The sequence below is a fragment of the Dendrobium catenatum genome, unplaced genomic scaffold, assembly GCF_001605985.2.
Source record: "Dendrobium catenatum unplaced genomic scaffold, ASM160598v2 fragScaff_scaffold_231, whole genome shotgun sequence".
Taxonomy (NCBI): Eukaryota; Viridiplantae; Streptophyta; class Magnoliopsida; order Asparagales; family Orchidaceae; genus Dendrobium; species Dendrobium catenatum.
The window spans coordinates 5184959-5205599 of record NW_021318693.1 but is presented as its reverse complement, the minus strand read 5'-3'; the positions used below and the strand labels follow the sequence as shown (position 1 = coordinate 5205599).

The following is a 20641-nucleotide window of genomic DNA, read 5'->3' as shown; positions in this document are numbered from 1 at the left end:
AATAATTATGCAACCTTTTGATCGTAGGAGCTCCTTGACCCTTCCTCTTCATAGCACCTTCTCTATATTTGGCGATCATAGAGCAATTATGTGTGTGTTGTAATAAAATTTTATGGTGACACTTTTTTCATTTATCATATATTCAAGATTAATTTATTTAACTTTGAATACATCCTTCACACTCTAAATCCTAAATCCATAATGACATTCCACATAACAATACATACCACAAACTTGTTAGAATCATCATCAAACCACTTATAAACCATCTTCAAATCATGAGTCATGGTCAAACTATCTTTGAACTATAATAAAATCAGGATATTATGATCAAATCTTGATCTAACAATCTTTGAACTATGATTGAATATCTTTGAACTATTTTCAAACTATGATTGAACCATCTTCGAATCTTAATCAAACCTTGAGTGTGTAATCTTCAAACATTATTGAACCATCTTCAAACTCCCATGTTTGAAACATTGTCTGAATCATTATCAAGCCTTGTGCAAACCTTGCTTGAAGTTTCAAATAAAATTTGAATAATGTTCACAGAGGTTCACATAAGGTTTGATCATGATTCGAAGATGGTTTGATCATATTTGAATATAATTTTATGGCTAAATCATGATTTGAAAATAGTTCAAAGATGCTTAATCATGGCTTAAAGATGGCTTGATAATGTTTGAGGTTGGTTCAATCATAACTCATTTAATTTGGCCCTTACTACTCTAAATTGACTCATTTGAGTTATTTGCTATGTATGCAGGTGTATTCTTTAATCATATCTATTAAGAGATTACACTGATCAAGTCACATAAAGAATTAACGTTGTGATAGAGAAAACTATTAGTCATTAAGAGAGATGATAGTTGGAAACATGGTTTATGTTTTTTTAAAATAGATGGTGTCATCTTCAGTCATGATAAATAATGTTCTATATTTATCAAAAAATTAGCTTATTTGAAGGTGAAGAGATATTTTTTGGGATATGCCTGAGATAGAATGTTATGGAAGAGGACACTAAGAAAGTTTAAGAGAGATATGATGTATTATAAAGCTACAATCATGAAGAAGAATACTTCAACATAACACACTATAATTGATTTGCAATCTCACTGTAATATTGACCTAAGAAGCCATCCACGAGCTACATAAGTTTTGTGTTGAGATTCTTAGAAGATTTCTTGCTAACATGATGAATAAGGTGTGTGCATCATTATTTTAAATTAAGCATTTTGTATTTATATGGTGGATCATTATTATAAATGAAATGTTAAATTATTTCTTATAGGCGAGTGTTAATCTTGCATTAGTGCATAGAGTTCGTGGGAGGACTTTTATAGTTGTGTCATACAAATTTTTACTTAGTGTATCAAAATTACAGTCATAGAGAGAAAAGTAAACACCACCATTTTTAGGAGAAAGTTAGAGAGGGACCAAAAACACAATTAGTTACAAGTCAATCCATATCATCTTACGAAGGGTTAAAGTAGCTTCCTGTCATAGGAGTTGAAGAGTAGTCAAATTAAGTTAGAAAATAATCAAATAATGTTAGCTCAAAAATTGGATGCTTTAACTAATCATGTTCAAAATTTTATGCATTGCAAGAACGAGAGGACAAAAAAGTATGAGGAGGTATTTGCTATTGACTTAGTCATTAATTTTGTTGAGATTGGGGATAAGGTTTAAAAGTAAAATGAGATGGAGCAGGAGGAGGTGGAGAAAGAGTAGAAGCAGAGCTAGAAATTTTAATTAATGGGGGCACAAATTAGTTATTTTCAAATTACTTTCAAACATCTTCGAGTAATTTTTTGCCTTTTTTTTCTTTTCTATTTAATAATTTATAGTGAGGTAATATTTTTTTCTTTCAAAATATTAATATTTATTTTAAATAATTTATCATATTTTATATTATATTAGTTTTATTAGACATAAATCTACAACTATCATATTTTAGCTTTAATATTTATGTATTAGTTGTATAAAAATAGATATTCATAATATTAGATTTAAATATAATATAAATAAAATATAGTACAAGCAAAAGCACAGCTATGTTGTAGCACAGGTGGTAACATTAATTCACGTAGGGCTGCAAGCGAACCAAACGTTCGACGAGCTACTCGTTGTTCGGTTCGATTAAAGCTCGTTTGTGATCGTTTAATGAACTAAACAAACAAACTTGAACAATATTTTAAATACTCGATTCTTAAATAAACAAACATCGAACATTAATGCTTCGGGTCATTATGTCGCAACAACATCATTTGAAGTTCGTGAACAAGCTCGACATAAACTCGAGAGATAAAAGTTCACTGAAAAAGCTCGATTCGTGTTCGATTTTGATATCGTGAGATAAAGCTCGCTATAAAATAATAATATTGACTATATACATTAATAAATAAATAAATAATCATCTGTATTTTTACATAATAATTGTTATTATAAATGTGTTGTTCCTATATATGGGCCAAGAAGTGTCTGTTTGATAGTTAAAAAAGAATTCCGTTAAATATGTTCCGGAACAAGCTCGATATACTAAACGAACGGAACATGAATTGACATAAACAAACAGATCAACCTCATTAATTTAATGAACCAAACATGAAACACAACAATAAAGCTTCAACAAACATGAACCAAACTTGAACAAGTGATATTAATATAGAACACTCACATATTTCTGACTTCGCTCGTTCATTATGCAGCCACTAAAGTATCACGTAAACCCAGTAAGGCTGAGTTCGATCCTAGGAATTGTCGAGGACTAAGTGTTCTTATGTTTTTTTTGGACATTAGGCCATATTAAGGCAAACTCACACACACAACGACATACACAAAGACTCGAACCCAAGACCTCTTAGTTGAGAGAGCCTAACTTCTCACCAACAGGTTAAGGATGAAGTGTGTGAGATTAGGTGTTATAATTGTTCTTTTTTATTGTGGGCTTAACTGCTATTGAAGCTGCTTAATGCAATATGTATTGTCAATGGGCTCAGGTTTTACACGTGTTATTTGTTAATAGGCTGGGTGTTTAACTGCTAATGATATATACTAAGGGCCAGCTAGGGGTACTGTAGTTCCGCCCTTGAGGAAGAGATAGAAAATTCTTCATGTTATTTTATAGTCCAAAATTGAGAGGCAAGAGACGGTTAGATATATTTTTTCCTCATTACAAGAACTTGTAATGTTCTAGATTTTAAATTGGAAGAATTTTTTTGTTTTTTAATTTATACAAATAGATTTATTTAATTTCTTATCAATAATAAAGTAGAAACGAAGAAATAAAATTATCGATCAAATATTCAATATATTTATGTATACTGCATCCCCAAATAATCATGAATATTTTTTATTTTCTTATATATTCCCTGATCTGGAAGTCACCTTTCCTTCTCCTGGGCAATTACTCCAACAAGATTCATGCCATTGGTCTTTCCATGGATGGCCTTTTTCTTGCTTTTGATACACCCCCACAGGATCATTCTCCACCCGAACGGCAACACTGGTTGCCGTTCCTCCTTCCCTCCATACCTGATCTTTATATCTGCCCGGCAATTTGAAGGAATGAACAGTGCGACGCCAATATTGGCGTCGCACTGTTCATACGCATTTGTTTTTTATTTTTTTTAAATTGGAAACTAATTATTAATTTAAAGATTAAAGTTAGAATTTTTATTATTAATTAAATAATAAATTAGAAATATCTTATTTTAGAATCTAAAAATTTTTTTACAAAATTAATTAATGTAAGTTAACATTAAGATAAAAATTTATTAACTAAATATTTATTTATTTATGACATATTTATATTCCAAATTATTTTATATAACAAAAAATATTTTTTTAATTATAATAGATTTAATTCAAAAAATCAATAAATAATATTAATGATTAAAAATATATAAAATGAAATATGAGAAAGAATATACTAGGAATATTCTTTTTTTGGTGTTAGAAAATGGAGCTCGGTTGAAGACAAGTTACTGCATTTTGGTGTATTACTGCATTTTGGAGTGAAAAATGAGTTTTTCAGTTGGAGATGCCCTCACAAATTATCTTTTATATATATATCATGCTCTTAGTACAAAAGAATAGTTAAAATAACAAGAACCTGAAAGATCCTTATCAATATCATACTCTTGCTACATTGTCTTGACATGAAATCATTTAATCACATTATAGAAAAATATTCATAAAATTTCTCATTTTATTTAAAAAATTCTAGTGAAACCGGTTTGTAAAACGAACACCTAACGATATCAAAACCTCCAATTGTAACGATAGGCATCAATTTCTTAAAGATTTTCACCAATACCAAAACAATTATGAAAAATTATTGTAATTAAATCACTATAATTTTTATGTTATGGCCAAGATGGTTTTTTATTTTGACTTATAATGACTCATAAAAAAAACTATTTTAGTGGGTTATTACATAAGTGAGGTTTATGCTAATAGATTATGAGGACTAAGAAACATAGTAAAAGTATTTGACTATAGAATTTTATAAATCAAACAGGAAAGAAGCATATGACCATGGATGAATGCATCATTGATCTCCCATGAATAGTTGAATACACTAATTTCAATTTCTAGGTTTTAGCACATTAACTCCTTATATAATCACTTGTGTTAAAACAAGGGGGTTAAAAATCAGACTGGACTGATCGATCCGACCAGCTCAACCAAGCACCGGTCTTAAGGCTGATCTGATTCATCTTGAAAACTGTTTCTACATCGAACCAAGCTGAACCGACCGGCCAATTTAATTTTTGAAGTATTTAAATAATTAAATAAATAATTTTAATACATTAAGAATAAAAATATTAAGTAATATTTATAAATTAATTTAAATTTAAAATGCTTAATTTTAAATAAAGAAATTCTAACCAAGCATTTCCCATGACTGTGAACAAATTAAATGATCATACCATTGATTTTATATTTGATATATCATAAAAAATTATCTTAATCAGGCACGAATCTCAAGGCAAAATCAAGTTGGAAACTTCAAAAATTAAATTGGAGATCATCTGAATTCTGATTTCAACGAACTTTCAATCGGAACTGAATGTCTCAAAAAAACGAACCCATTGACAACAAAACCATCAAGATCTGAGCCCAAATCAAGGGCCCAAAGTATATTTGAAAGATTCAAACCATAATGTGAATTACCAAACGGTTTCTAAATGTGACATGCTTATAGTCGAATCGAGCGGCTCGATGAGACAAATCTAATGAGCCCAAGATCACTTAATTTCGATATAATTAAGGCATTCAAATGACCATTAAATGGTCCACGATCAAGGGGATCATTATCAGCCGCCCTTTCAAACCACTCCCATTTTGACCTTAATCCTCCACATAATTACAAATCATGTCACTCTCAAAAAATTATAAATAGGCTCCACTCTTCTCATGAGAGGAGGGGGAGAAGGAGGAGAAAGAGGAGGGAAAGAAGGGAAGAATTTGGGAGCTTCATCGCCGCCGACCGCCGCTAGAGTTCTTCATGGCCACCGATGGACTTCCGCCCATTCCTCAACCACTGTTAAAGTTCTTCGTGGCCACTGTCGGACTTCCGCCAATTCATCGAACACCGCTGAACTTCCTCCAGTCTGCCAACCATCGCCGGACTTTTGCCAGCTCGCCGACCATAGCCGGACTTCTGCTAGTCTGCCAACCACTATCAAACTTTTATCTAACTTCTACCCGATGTCATATGTCTGCTCGTCGTCGGACTTCTATCCATCGTCGGACTTCTGTCTGTTGCCAGACTTTTATTGTATTTCTACCCAACATCAGACTTCCGCTTGCCAACTACGGTCCTTCCAACCTCCACTACCCGCCGACTACAATCCTTCCGACCTCCATCGTTAGACATTATTCTTTCTGACCATCATTGCTCACTGACTACGATCCTTCTGACCACCATCACCTAAAAATGGTCCTCCTAACCTTCGCAACCCGACTACAGTCCTTTTGACCACTATCATCCGACTACGGTCCTTCCAATGACCATTGTCAACTATGGTCCTCCCGACCCCAATCGCTCGCCAACTACGGTCCTTCCAATGATCATTGCCAACTATGGTCCTCCTACCCCCAGTAACCCGCCGACTACAACCCTTCCTATGACCATTGCCAACTACAGTCCTCCTTATCCCAATCGCCCACTGACTATGATCCTTCTAATGACCATCGTCAACTACGGTCCTTCTAACCACCGTTTACTAACGACTACGATACTTCCGACCACCGCCGTCTGATTATGATCTTTTCGACCTCCATCGCCCGACTACGATCCTTCCGACCATCGTCATCCGACTGTAGTCCTTCCGGCCTATATTGCTCGCCGACTATAGTCCTACTGCCCAAATGAACATATCAACATTATCTCTTCCAACTCCCAGCATATAAAGCACTCTGAATGATGTATATTTGTTACATAGAGCCAAGACCTTCCTTCTAAGGAAAGGCCTCATTTGTAATCAATTACAAATATTAGTGGATTCATTCAAAATGGGCTAGGCCCCGTGATTTTTCTCCTTTTTAGGATTTTCCACATATAAATTATGGTCTCCCTTATAAACTCTATAATCATACTCTCTTCTATGTTTGTGTTCTTGATCTTCATACAAAGTTAAGACGTTAAACTATATCACTCTCTACCTCCAAGAATATTTCAGGACGCAACAATATTTAATATTTCTTTAGATAAATCCATTCTAACCAAGCATTTCACATGATTGTGGACAAATTAAATGATCTTATCATTGATTTTATATTTAATATTTCTTTAGATAAATCTGCACAATTAGTATTAATTATCCCGAAGAAAATACTGACACTATATTCTCGATTTGGGGAAAGAAATAATTTATTTTCGTATCCAAACTTGACGTAGGGAATGTAAAAATTATCCCGAATGATAAAATTCACTTTTGCTTATCATTTTAAATATAAAATTAACCCATGATAGGTTTTAGTTGACGTCTAGAGATTTTTTCCCACTCTTAGTAAACTAAGACAGGATTTATTTTATGCTAGAATCTTGGGGCCTATAGTGGTAGTAAATTACATCTTCGAAGAGAAAACTTTGGTTACGGTAGAGATTAAACTCATTTTTACTTTAACATATAAGAAAGTTGCCTTACATATTTGAAAATATCAATCATTCCCTAAAAAAATAATACTTTTTTGTAGAAAATATATTTAAATACATAATATTATTTTTATCATAGAGTTGAGGTATGCAAATACCTCTGAGCTTATGCCTACTTAGAATGAGCTGTCATCTAACAACCTAATACATGCGCAATTGTCTTAGATATGATGCATGATAAGGTTAGCTTTGTCCTAAAAGATTGAAGGAATAGATCAAACTATAAATCAATGACTCAAAATGAGTAGTTCGACTTCAAGTTTAAGTGACGCTAACAAGATGATTTGCTAAAGACTCTAAATTTTATCTTATATAGATTACCTAGTTAAATTTTTTAACTACTAAAATTTCTTAGAAATTTTGGCAGCATAACGACCCTATACCAACAGGAAAAGTGTTGCATCCCCCGTGCGTAATGGGGACCCTGCTACCTTCCTAGCTGTAGGTATACACCTAGGATCTACGTATGTAATAGAAATAAAATAAGCATGTATATATGTATGAATAGGTAAAGGGGTTGGTGTCTATAGTAACCAAAGTTGTATTGTCCTAAAATTAGTATACACGTTTCTACAAAGTCTGAAACATGCACACCGAGGAAAATTTAAGAAAAGCTAAAACCCCCTAATGTAAGCTACCACGTACATGCATGTAGTATATGAAATGATGCAAATAAGAGAATTGTATAAATAAAAGAAATTATATTCATTTATTGATTTGAATGTATACAATAGACTCAGACTCTACATAAAAATAAGGTAGACAGGCTCCACCACAATAAACTTGAGTTTCTAAGCCTACCATATATATTTAATCAAATATATCTGCTTATTGTATTTGAGCTACGGGTCTTCTATGAAATTTCAAAAGAGAGTATCTTTCAAGGGAGAGGATATTATCTTTTGAAGTTCCATTTGTATATATAAGCAGATGCATTGGATTTTTTTCACAACTCAAGATGCTATACAACTCGATTTATATACAAACTATATTTATACATGTATATAATAATTCCTAGGTACATTCTACTTTAACTCGTGCAAAAATCTAATAAACTATTTAAGAAACAATAAGCATGTATGAATATAAAATGTCCAGAGTAATTGTGTAATTACCTAATATATGCTTGTAATACAGTCCTTAAAGAGCATAAGTTCACCAATAGAAATATAAAAATGTATGACATTCATAGTGCTGAAAATAAATAGATAAACACATGATGCTCTACATGCAAAGCACACGACAGATAATTCACACCAACAGACTAACCTAGGCTAGAGTAGGTTGTCATAACAAACTATCTAAGTGTGTGAAGTAGGTTGTGTGGTTTTGGTATATTCTTTAAGGGTTTATTGTTTAAATTGCATGTATTTAGAAGGTTGTTCATGATCAAACAATTTTAAAATAGGATTCCAATCTTATTCTAAGCTGATTCGAACCATGTCGTGCTCGAATGTTGTTCTAATATTGATCAAACAAAGTTGGAACCCTACTTGAACATGATTCCAACATTGCTCAAATATGATTCATGCAGATTTGTAACAGATAGCCCATGATTATTTAAAACTGAAAGTATTTTTATCTGAAATAAATTTTGGAACATAATTCTTGAATGTGTAGATTTTATTTTATCTTCCTAATTCACGGCAAATTATTACGTCCGGTCATTGGACGTGGAGATAGGTCCGGATATTGATAAAATATTATTTTAAATTAAGAGCGTCAAAAGCACAAGTAAAACGTAGACAAAGTGCAGTTAAAGCGCAGGCAAAGCGCACCTAAAGTGCAATCAAAAAATACAATCAAAGTGCAGGCGACGTGATAAGTTTTAATTGGATGTCCGGACCTAATAATTTGCCCTCATTCACACCCCTACGGATCTGAGATAGAACAGTTGGAACTCCAGCCACGAGTACTAGAAAGTGCTCGTGGTCCATACTGGCCTCGTAGCAATTAAGCCATCTATCTCGTCTTTCCCAATATGCAGGCAAGAGCTGTTAATTCCAAGCGCAGATCAATTGCATATGAGAAGCCCTGTGAAGTTTTTACTAACAAATATATGGCATTCATGGACAAGCAATATTAGAACTACCAGACTGGTCATGGCAACTTTTGCCAACGTCTATTATTATTTTTGTCATAGCTTTATTGGCCTCACTATTCTCCCTCCACAACACAATGCCAAACTGCAAAGCCTAGCTAGGTAGGGCGGTCATCCACTTGTCTGAACGCAGATCTCTGTGCCCAACAAACTCTATTATTAGCTTCTATTTAGCTTGCGTGCTCATGAGAATTGGGGGCTCGTTGGCATTTGTTTTTGCCACAATTTATTAAAGTGGTTATCTCTTGAGATCTTGTAATGATTTAAATATTGATTTACGATTTGTTTGGGATGGTTGCATCGTTTTATAAAGTTGATTGTGAAATTGTTATAGATAATATAATTTCATTATTATGGTTGCAAAAAATAGATTTTTATCACAAAAATTTATGAGAAGTTGTGAGAAAACATTAAGAAATCAACAGCCAAACAAAATTATAATTGATGTGATCTAAAAAACAAACAGGCTAGAAAGTTTTTCCAAACGATCCATTAGTGTATAACTTGTTTTAGTGAATTGCACGCTACATAGCTTGACTTGGTTGAATAAAGCGAATAGGTGTGGATTGACCTTAATTAAAATACCTAGGTCCAAACTGCGATGTGCGTGTGAATAAAATAAGAAAAAATTAAGGCCAATTAAGCTCCCAATTAAAAAAATCTAAGAAGTTGCTAATTATTTGAGTCTGCGATGTGCGTGTATAAAAAAGTTTAGGTAGAGTAATCAAATCAAATCAAATAAGCAGAAAAAAAAAAATTTCGAGGGGGGCAGTTAGGCCAATTAAGACAAACTCAAATGCACATCGCATACACAATACTCAAATCTAAAACCTCTTAGTTGGTAGCTCAAACTCCCAATTAAGAGACTAAAAAGTGAGCTGTGTGTGATGTTAGTTTTAACAAGAGCCAAAATTTAAGAAGTTGCTAATTATTTGTTAAAATAAAAATTATTTTAAGAATATTCATTTAATGTAGAAATTTGAGGAATAAAATGATTTCCCTCCAGTTTTTTTTTTTCTTAGTTAGTTTAATGGCAACCACGGTAGCCGCATTACACTTTACCATTGCAGAAGCTAAAATGGAAACCACAGTAGCGGCCGTGATGCGTGGAGCCCATCCGGAACGCGATGGACCTACTTTCTTCAAACCCTAGATCTAATCCATGTGCATCTGCAAAAGAAAGCTGAAACCTTGAATGCAAGCATAGGCAACAAAGGAATCTCCCGAGGACAGAGCACAAGCTCCGACAATGGCTATCCCCCTCACCTCAAGGTACTTCCCCTTCGTCCTCGCCCTCCTCCTCTCCCTCACCAACTTTGCCCTGAGAGCACTAGCAACAGCAACGCCTATTTCCTTCACCTTCGACCATTTCCCTAAAAATGTCACTTTGGACTCCGCTATAGCTCTCTACGGCGATGCCGTGGTTGAAGATTCGACAGTTAAAATGATCGGCGCCGGAAAGGTCCTTTACAGGAAACCCTTCAAGTTCCTCCGGGGAAGGGGAACGCCTGGGTTCTCCACCTATTTCTGCTTCTCCCTTTCCTCTTCCGGGGCCAATAACCTAGCTTTCTTTCTCGATTCAGCTGATTCGCGACTGTTTGGACTGTCAAAAAACGTTCTTTTGGTGGAATTTACTAGCAATGCAAGCCGTGGTCACATCGGGATTAGTGTTGGTCGTGAATCAAGCGCTGAAGGCTGTAAATTTTCTTCGGGTGATGTAGATGTGAGCAGCGGAGGGAAGCTACATTCTTGGGTCGAGTATGATGGGTTTTCAAAGAGAATTGAAGTGAGGTTAAGCAAATTTAGGGCTTGGAGACCTGCGAGTCCATTCATCTCCTGCCCAGTTGATATCTCGAGTGTCTTGCAGATGGAGGCACTTCTAGTGGGTATAAGCTCATCGAGTGATTATTTTCTTTCTAAGGAAAGAAATTCAAATAATGGTAGCCGTATCTACTCTTGGAGCTTTGTAGTTACGCATGGAGCTCCTTACCTGATGCATTCTGAGCCTCTGGATCCTCGTGCATACATGGTGGCTTCTGAAAATGGATCCGGCATTCATCAGAGAAATAATTACAGTAGGATGAATGTCATGGCATGGTTGTTTGGTCTTGTTTGTGGTGCATTGATGGCATTCATGGTGATTTTTATGAGGAATGTGATTTCTTGCCGGAGTCCTGTTGCTGCTGTGGAGTGTTCTGTGCACCCTGTGGAAGCTGACTATGAGAAGGCTGTGATGGTTGGTGAAAAAGGTACAAAAACTGCTCCAACTTAAAATGATAATGGAGGCCTGTTCTCTTCACTGTAAATTAAGTTGCATCTGTGTTTTAGTTAGTATTTGAATGTGTTGTATGATGGAAAATGTAGCTTTTGCGTGAAGTGCTCGCAAATGCTGCAATTTCCATGAGAAAGGAACTCTTGTAACAACAAACTCTTTGATGCCTAAAGGTAGAAGCAGTGATGTGTGCTACTGTCCCATTTACAAGTTCATGATTGTAGTAAATGCATACATTTACTCATTCGACATAATTTTCTGGTCATTGTTCGTATTGATGTTCTCTGATCATTTTTAAATGGCAAGTTATGAGTATTTATTTCCTTCATAGCTTATGTTATCTCTTGATATTATATCTAGTATATGAAGGTTTTCATTTTTAAGTGGGTTTTCTTCAATGATGTTCTCATCTTACTTATTTTCATGATAGCAAATATTGACATATGCAGTTCTAACATTTGGGACTAATAAATGTTAAAAGAGAGTAACTTTTTACTCTTGGTTAAAATAAGAATGGTGATTTTTAGAAATGATAGAGATTTATTCAATCTACCAATAATCCTATAGAACTTGTCACTAAAGTATATGTTGAAAAAAACAGGGTTAAGTGGTGGGAGTAAGGCTTATGGTTTGAAGAAGTGATGAATGATGCATTTCACAAGGCCTTGTTAATTTGTTAAGATCATCCTCTTGTTGTATTTAAAGGAGGTGTTAGTTGGGTTGATGTAGTCAGGATCTAATAGGAGAAGGAGATGCAAGAAGAGATACATAAAACTAGATAACTAACAAGCTCAAGGCTTCGAAAACATATAATATTCATCTCCTCCCCTCCTTACAATACCTTGATTATATAAGCTAGTAAGAACATTCTAGAAGTCATGTAACAAACTATTATAAGCTAATCCTAAGGAAAACTTTAGCTATGATGTTCCACATCATACTCCCCTAGCATCTAAAGAATTTGACTCCGTCGAGGCGTGTCATTGATAGAGAGGTAAGTGTGTAGAGAACATAGCCAATCCTCCTGGGTCAAAGATTTTGAATATGAACAAAAGATTTTTCAGCAACCATAATAAAGCAAGGACAACATCAACGCTTCGTACACATGCTCTAATATCCTTGTTGTGATTATAGAGGTTCCCAAGGATCTTAGCAGAATTCTCCTTAGCCTTTGAAGAACCCGTCTCCAAAATCTGAAGTAGAGGAGGTATGCCTACAGCAAATGTGATTCCCAATGAATAAACTAGATCTCCATATGGACCTTCTTGTAGACATCATATCCTTCTGCCCTCAACCCTTCCATAACCTTGTTTCTTAAAACACCATAAAAGTGTCAAATGAGCTCATGTCTTTAAGTAAAATCTCAGCAGAACTTGACCTCAAAGCATTATATACAAAGGAAATCACAAGTGAGAACATTAAACTGATTGTGATCTGAAGTTTTATAGTGTTATCAGTTTCATCAAGTTCAACAGCACAATCTCTTATCACAACAAACATATCTTTGACCTCTTTTGGATTTATTCTCCAGACAAGTGCAGATAGGACAAGACAGTGACTAAGAAGCAATCTTTCTTGAGCAACAACTGCTTTGCGCTCAACAACAGCACCTCTGAAGTCAATGACATAGCGTCCAAATCCACCTTCTCCCAGCTTATTTTCTTCAAAGAAATTATTTGTTGCTTTCTTAATTGTATCCAGATCAAATAACTAAGATTTAGTACTTCTCATGTTCTCCTTCTTTACAAGGTGTCCTGTTGGCATTCTTTTCAGTGCTCTCTTCTTTCTTAATTGCATTAGGAAGAAAACACATAACGCCACCAAGGCAAAAGCAATAGGAAGGGCAATGATAACAATCGTTTTTGTAGTGTTGCCACTATTCTCTTTGCCTCTGTTTCCACCCTCAACAGCAGTCGGTGAAGGCCAGAAAGCCCCTTATGCTGTAAATGGCGACATATGCAATTGTTGGAAAAGAGCCGGCAGCGGCGGCGAAAGTACCGACAGAAATGAAGACTTCTGAAGCCACGTAATGCAGCTTACCGTCATAACTTTGCTAGCACCCTATCAACCTGAAGCGTCCCTGCCAACCCGTCAAGGCATTGCTAACTAACACTGTTTGGTAGGTCTTGGGCACACCGCGCCATTCCAAAGATGTTTCTAAGACCAGAGTAGTTTGTTTTCCCTACTCCAAATGATGTAATAACTCCAAATGCTCCAACCAAAAGTATCTTTTAGGCGGGATCCAATAGGAGAAGGATGTGCAAGAAGAGATACATAAAACTATATAACTAACAAGCTCAAGGCTTCAAAAACATATAATATTCATCTTCTCCCCTCCTTACAATACCTTGCTTATATAAGCTAGTAAGAACATTCTATAAATCATATAACAAACATGTAACAAACTATGATAAGTTAGTCCTAAGGAAAACTTTAGCTATGATGTTCATGTAGGCAGGATCCAATAGGAGAAGGAGATGCAAGAAGAGATACATAAAACTAGATAACTAACAAGCTCAAGGCTTAAAAAATATATAAAATTCATCTTCTCCCCTCCTTATAATACCTTGCTTATATAAGCTAGTAAGAACATTCTAGAAATCATGTAACAAACTATGATAAGCTAGCCTTAAGGAAAACTTTAGCTATGATGTTCCATATCATGGGTTATCTCCATCTCATTGACTTTTTGTTGGTGTTTTTATCATCCATGTTGCAAACAATTGATGATCATAAATCTCTTAAGGTCATGTAAGTAGATGAGCTCCGCTCCACCTCATTGACATTTTTATAAGTTATGTTCTAGTTGTTCACATTGTAATTGTAACAAGATAAAGGGGCAATTGTTTCATAACTTGAAATGTTTTTGTGAGCTACTTATTTGAATTGGTATAAAATTTCACAACAAGAACATTTACACCACATAAAAATGGAAGTTGATATTTAATTAACTTGGTCTAATCTCAATCACGCATATAATTCAATCACAAGATAGTTTAGATGAAAGAACAAGGATCCAAAGTCACCAATTTGAAAATCCATACCTCAAGTTGGTACGAAAAGCAAAACCCTTAGAAGTTGTCTTTAAGACTTACTATTCACTTGAAGAATCAACATCTAATAACACACATTAAGTTTGAGAGAAAATATAAATTGTATTTAGTAATTTGTTGAAAAACTCTATGCCTCATTATGCTAATTGAATTGAAATAGCTCGTAGTAGTAAATAATACATATTGAAGTAATCAAAATACTATAGAACGCATCATTTTCATAGGAACTAACACACATGTTACATAAAAAATAAACTAAAAAATAAAAAAGGAAAAAAAAAATCAAATCAACATCAATGCACAAGGGTATAAGTTTTTAAATTTATATCATTTTGCTAGACTTGAAAAAATTCGACTTCAACAGATTACATATTTGACATTTGTTATGCAAATATTGGCATAACTAATGTGCTTTCTATAAAGCAATAAATGGATCATCAAAAGTAATTCGTCATTTCAATGCACAATGTACTCTTTATATCCACCATCAATAGTGGAAGAAATATCTACATATAAGGTAGCTTTTGGAATAAGATGAATAAAGATGTATAGTAAAGTGCAATATATCAATTCACTATAAGGAGATGAAAAGGGAAGAAAATCCTAAGGCATGAGCAGTAGGTTCACGTAATAAAATTAAATGAAATAAATTGAAAGTAGATTAATATCAATACTTTTTTAAAATTTTAAATGATATGCATTTGTCCCAATATATTGTATGATTTTATATGGACTAATACCAAAATATTTCTTGTATTTAATTTCTTAAACATTCTTTTGCAAAGTTTTTAAGGATTTCACATTATCTTATGTTGACAGCAGTATAGTCTCATTATTATCACATTTAACTGTTAATTTTATGTGAATAATGTCATTCAAAATTTCAAATCATATAGCAAATTATGTAAATGATATGAAGTAATGAAAATGTTGTCATACTAATATTCTTTATAATATTTATTATTAATGAATTATGGCATGTACATTGATGATGAAATGATAAATAAAATTGAATTTAAACAAACAAGCATATATGACATGCCTATATAGTATGATGGATGTAGGGTCTTCATATAATTCATTATTCTTCCCAGTCTGATCAAAAGATATAATGGGCATGCGGTCTTCTTTATTTCTTGTTCTTCTTGTAGTCAGAGCAAAGATACAATAGACACGGGTTTTTTTTTAGTTCTTGTTCTTCTCCCGACCGGATCAAAGATACAATGGACGCGGGTTCTTCAGCAGTTAGGGTAATATGATTGGAGATTGACGATGGGTTGGACGTGTGCACAAGCTGGGGGTTGCGTATAGAGGGATCAAAGGCTGAAAGGACCGAGGTCTTTTCTTGGCTTCGGCTCTTGTGTGCAATATAGAGAAAACAAGGGAGTGGGCTCGGTTGGGAGCTCCTACGTGCGGTACCGAGAGGACGAGAGGGCTTGATTGTTGTTTGTACATGCGACCAATAGAGAATGAGAGAGAGAACATGTGCATCTGGGGGGATTCAACATAGTGAGATGGAGAGAGGGGGCGAACAAGGTTGTGAGGGCCTTCAGCTCCTGCGTGCGGTCGTGCGAATAAACAAAGAGGGAGTGGAAGTTTGGTTCCTGTGTGCGAAAAAGAGAAGTCGAGAGGGCTTATGCGTGCGGCACAGAGAGAACAAGTGGTTTCGAGCAGGCGTGAGGGTTCCTATGTGCGATTCTTCGTGCGGCTGAGTTCGATATCAAGAGCGTGAGGGGTCTTCGACTGAATCTTTTTACGGGATGAGTGTTTTGAGCAATTATGAGGAGTTAGGTTAGTGGATAGTGATGAGGTAGTGGATTAGTGGTCAACAAATATTCATGAATTATAACTTATTCAATAAAATCAAATTCAATTTTGTAGGATTGGTGTGTTGGTGTATGTTTGATGAGCTTTAGAGAAGAAAGTAAAAAATTTCTCTAATGGTATGTGTTAGGGATGTAAAAGAGTCGAGTCGAGTCACGTATCTCCCTAATCGAGCTAAGCTTGTTTAGCTATTATTGAGCTCGATTCGAGCTCGTTTATCAATATTGAGCTCAACTCGTTAAAAAATTCATAGGCTCGAGCTCGACTCAATTATTGAGCTCAATTTCTTAGTTTTAAATGAAAAAAAAATTAAGAATTTTTATTTTTAATATATTTTAATTTAATCAAATCGCTTAATGAGCTTTCAAGCCGAGCCGTTTAATATACGAGCTTGAGTATAGGCTCGAGCTCAAACTCATGGTTCGATAAGCTCGACTCCCATGCTCATTAAAGAGTCGAGCTCGAGCCGGCTCGTGAGTTGGCTTGGCTCACTTATACCCCAAGTATGTATTATATGTGTGATAGTTTAATAAAATATTCATAATATGTCTTAATACTTAAAGATCTTGATAAAGCTTCATTTAGGTCTTTGGTAAATTATATCTTAATTTTTTTCCTAATTTCTCTCCTTAGACATTTGAATGTTTTATAAATGGTAACAAGATAGTTTTAAGATGTATCATATTTAACTACAAGATTTATCAACCTTTAATAATATTCAAGCATTCTAGAATTGCTTTTTTTATAACTTTTAAAGAGATTATACAATTTGCTTCTGTATTCATCGAATGATAAAATTTCATTTATGTTTATGATTCATATTAGGCAATGTCAATTTTATTTCACCAATAAGATTGAACATGTCATTAGTGATTTTTACTCTTTCAAAATCAAATAAATGGTAGTGATGAAAGAAATCTTCCTAATTATTGATTTAGTTAAATTTGCAAGGTCATATCTGTCAGCGAATGTGAAAATGTAATGCTAAACAGGATAATCATGTTGTTATTGTATACAACCATAGTCTAACTATAAAGTTTTGATACCAATTTAATGCAGGTCCAAGGTCCAGCATGCAAACCTAGTTTCGGTGGGATACATAAAGAAACATCCAAAAATTCAATTTATATGAATCTAACTCCATACTCATAAAAAAAACATCCAAAAATTCACAATTTACATGTTATTAACTCTTAGTTTAGGCAAACATTAGTCTCATTTGATGCCAAATTAAAATAAAAACACACTTAATTCGCTCAAAAAAATAATTAAAATTCATGAAAATTTAATTGCAAAAAAATTGAGAATGAGAATGAAATTGTAAATCAAATACGATTCAAACCATATAAATAAAAAACAACACATGGCAGAACTGATCAAATCTCAATTATGAAAACAATCCAATTACAAAATAATTTAGATTAAAGAATGAAGATAGCACAAATTTTAAGATCCAGACCACATTGGTCGGTCGAGGGAGAAGCATTTCTCTGGATTTGTCAAGATCTGTGATGTGCCCAGAGAATTCATATTCGACAATGCCTACAAGTTTGAGAGGAATATATATATAACTTGTATAATTACATGCCTCCGTGTTTTCATTTATATCCTAAAAATACTTAGAATTAGATAATGATCCAATATTTGATTTTATATTGCAAGTTTTCGTTCATTTAACTTGAAACAATATGAGATCAATCTTTCTTCTATGCCGGGCTACTAGCCTTTGATTTAGAATAATAGCAACAATAGAAGATGCTTAATTCCTTGGCCTAACAACTTTATGCAAGAAAAATTGCAATAGGAGAGTAGCGTGGCATGTTGAACACTTGAAGCTAGGGCATGAGCAGATCATAGTAGGGATGGGTCAATCAATAGCTAAAGACAACTGATCTAGTGACAGAAGGAAGACGCATAGTGTTACAATATGTAGGAAGGAAGGGAAGAGTGAGACTTTAATTAAATACTTAATACTAGTTGAATTGAAATAACTTGCAACAGTAAATAAGACCTAACAAAGTCATCTAAATACTAGAAAACACTCCTCATTTTTATAGGCAGCAATGTCTTAGGCATGCTATATCAAAAATAAATTAAAAACAAAAAATAAAATAACTAGAACAACATCAATGCACATTATCTTCCTCAGCATATCTCATTTTGATGTTTGTGCTTTAGTTGGTAATGCCTCAAGTTGATGATTAAGTATCTCACAGTATAAACAACATTCTTATGAGTGCATCAATGGAAATAGATCTAATTTGGGTGTTCTAATTGGAGAGAACAATTCTAAGAAGGTTTTGCATCTCTTGAATTGGCTTGTTGGAAATTATCTATAATGCATTGAGAATTTAACTTGGATTAATTCTTCTTCATGAGAGGAGCATTTAAGACAATTAGTTTGTGAATCAATGGAGCATTGAAGGCATAATTGGTTTCCAAAACGAATAGCAAAATAATGCGCGCAATTGGAAGCCATTAATGAGTTGTTAATGGTGAGGTCAATTTGGTGGGTGGCAGTGGGGGTGAAGGTCTTGGTGACTTGTGAACTACCACTCTCATCGTTGAGGAGGCCCCCTTCACTTGCTACCCCAGACCACACATGAAGATTTAGTCGCAACCAATTCAAAGCCTTCCAAATCTAATTTAAGCAATCCATGCATCTACAAATTCAGAGCAATGCAACAAATCTTGGTGAGTTTAGGGGAATTTTGCATGTGGGGTGGAGGTGGGGAGAGGGGGACACCAATTTTTGTCATCATCGTCGTGAAGGAAGTTCTCCTTCATGTGGGGTCTTACTCTCAGCCGATTCAAGGATAGCTTGAACCAATTTAGTCAGTTGGAAGCCTTAGGTTTTGATTTAGGCAATCTGCATGTCCATGGGCTTGGTGCAATCTGCATGCCCATTGTCTTACTGTTCTAAAGCTTAGAAGTTCTCTGGTTCAACCAAAATATGTAAGATTATGTTCTGATTCTTCTAAATATCTTTTATGTGTTTGGTATGCATCAAATGCGTGTTCAAATATTGATTTTCATGATCCCAACTGTACCCATACCCAATTTTTGTTTCTTTACACTTGCTAGTGCTGGAGTTTTTGAAGTCTCATTTGTCAGGAGAGAAAATATTCTAAATTGCAACATAATGAGAGTATAGATATCACCGAAATCTTTTGCAGAAGGATATTCATTTGATCTCAAATCCATTGCTTTGACAAGTTGTCTTTGTAAGCCGCCAAGTGATTTTGTTACCTATACATAAATTATGCTGTGACCAATAACTCCAAAAGCAATCTCTCAAATCTCTTCTCGAAGAAATTTCATACTTTCACGGAGCAATTTGCCTGTAATCTTCAGTAATGAAGGGGATTTAGCTGAATCTGATCATGTCCGGGCACTATTCAATCCTTTGCATTCAACTTAGGGAATATCTGCCATGCAAGGCTTTATTGAAATGCTTTAAAGATAATTTCTATAATTTTGATTGGTGACGTTATCTGCTATTGATGGTGTTGTTGATGATGGTAAAGTGGTTGATACAAGGTGGGACTCGTTTTTTTAGTATATTTTATTGTTTTCTTAAGTGAGAGATATTGTTAGGAATAGAATATTATTGTCGAGCAAAATCGTACAAGATGAGTAATCAAAATACAATAAATAGATAAATACTAGCACACATATTTATGTGATTTAGTGAGATTTAATTATGCTTACGGCCGCATAGAGATTAAGATGCTCAAGCAACCAACAATGAGAGGTACATGAAGGAATTTCACTTGAAAATTTGGGAGATAAAGCAGAGATACTCATTTGTTTGTGTCGATTTTTGTGGGTGATAAGTAAGGCAATAACTCAACTGCCATCAATTTACAATATTACTTAGAGCATTTGCTGTATTTGATGATATTTCTTTTATAGCTTCTGCTATAATTATTTTCTTTCAGTTTTTTCTATTAAACACGCATGATATGTTGAGATACATTAACCATTATGCATTGAAAACTTCATTTAATCTCAAATCCTGTAATGATATCTAAGACATTCTAAGCTTTCACAAAAAAGCTTCTTTTCTCTTCAATGGCTAGCATAAACAACAGCACCAAAAATCTCCTACCATTACTGCAACCATGTCTTCTTCTACTCAACTATACATAAATGTTAGTAATCTTCTCAACAACCCTTTTCTCCAAATTTTCCTCTCATCTCCATTACTCCAACCCCTAAAA

General features: G+C 34.3%; 1 protein-coding gene across 1 annotated transcript; it reads left to right on the top strand.

Annotated features, from left to right (window-relative positions):
* Positions 1-10322: 10322 nt before the first annotated feature.
* On the top strand, positions 10323-11874 carry LOC110097482 (L-type lectin-domain containing receptor kinase VIII.1). Its single transcript, XM_020823859.2, has one exon. The coding sequence runs from the start codon at positions 10519-10521 to the stop codon at positions 11539-11541; it is 1023 nt and encodes a 340-aa protein (XP_020679518.1). The 5' UTR covers positions 10323-10518; the 3' UTR covers positions 11542-11874.
* Positions 11875-20641: the final 8767 nt, after the last annotated feature.

Excerpts from the sequence above, each read along its gene's own strand:
- LOC110097482 (XM_020823859.2), top strand. The coding sequence starts at position 10,519 with ATGGCTATCCCCCTCACCTCAAGGTACTTCCCCTTCGTCCTCGCCCTC.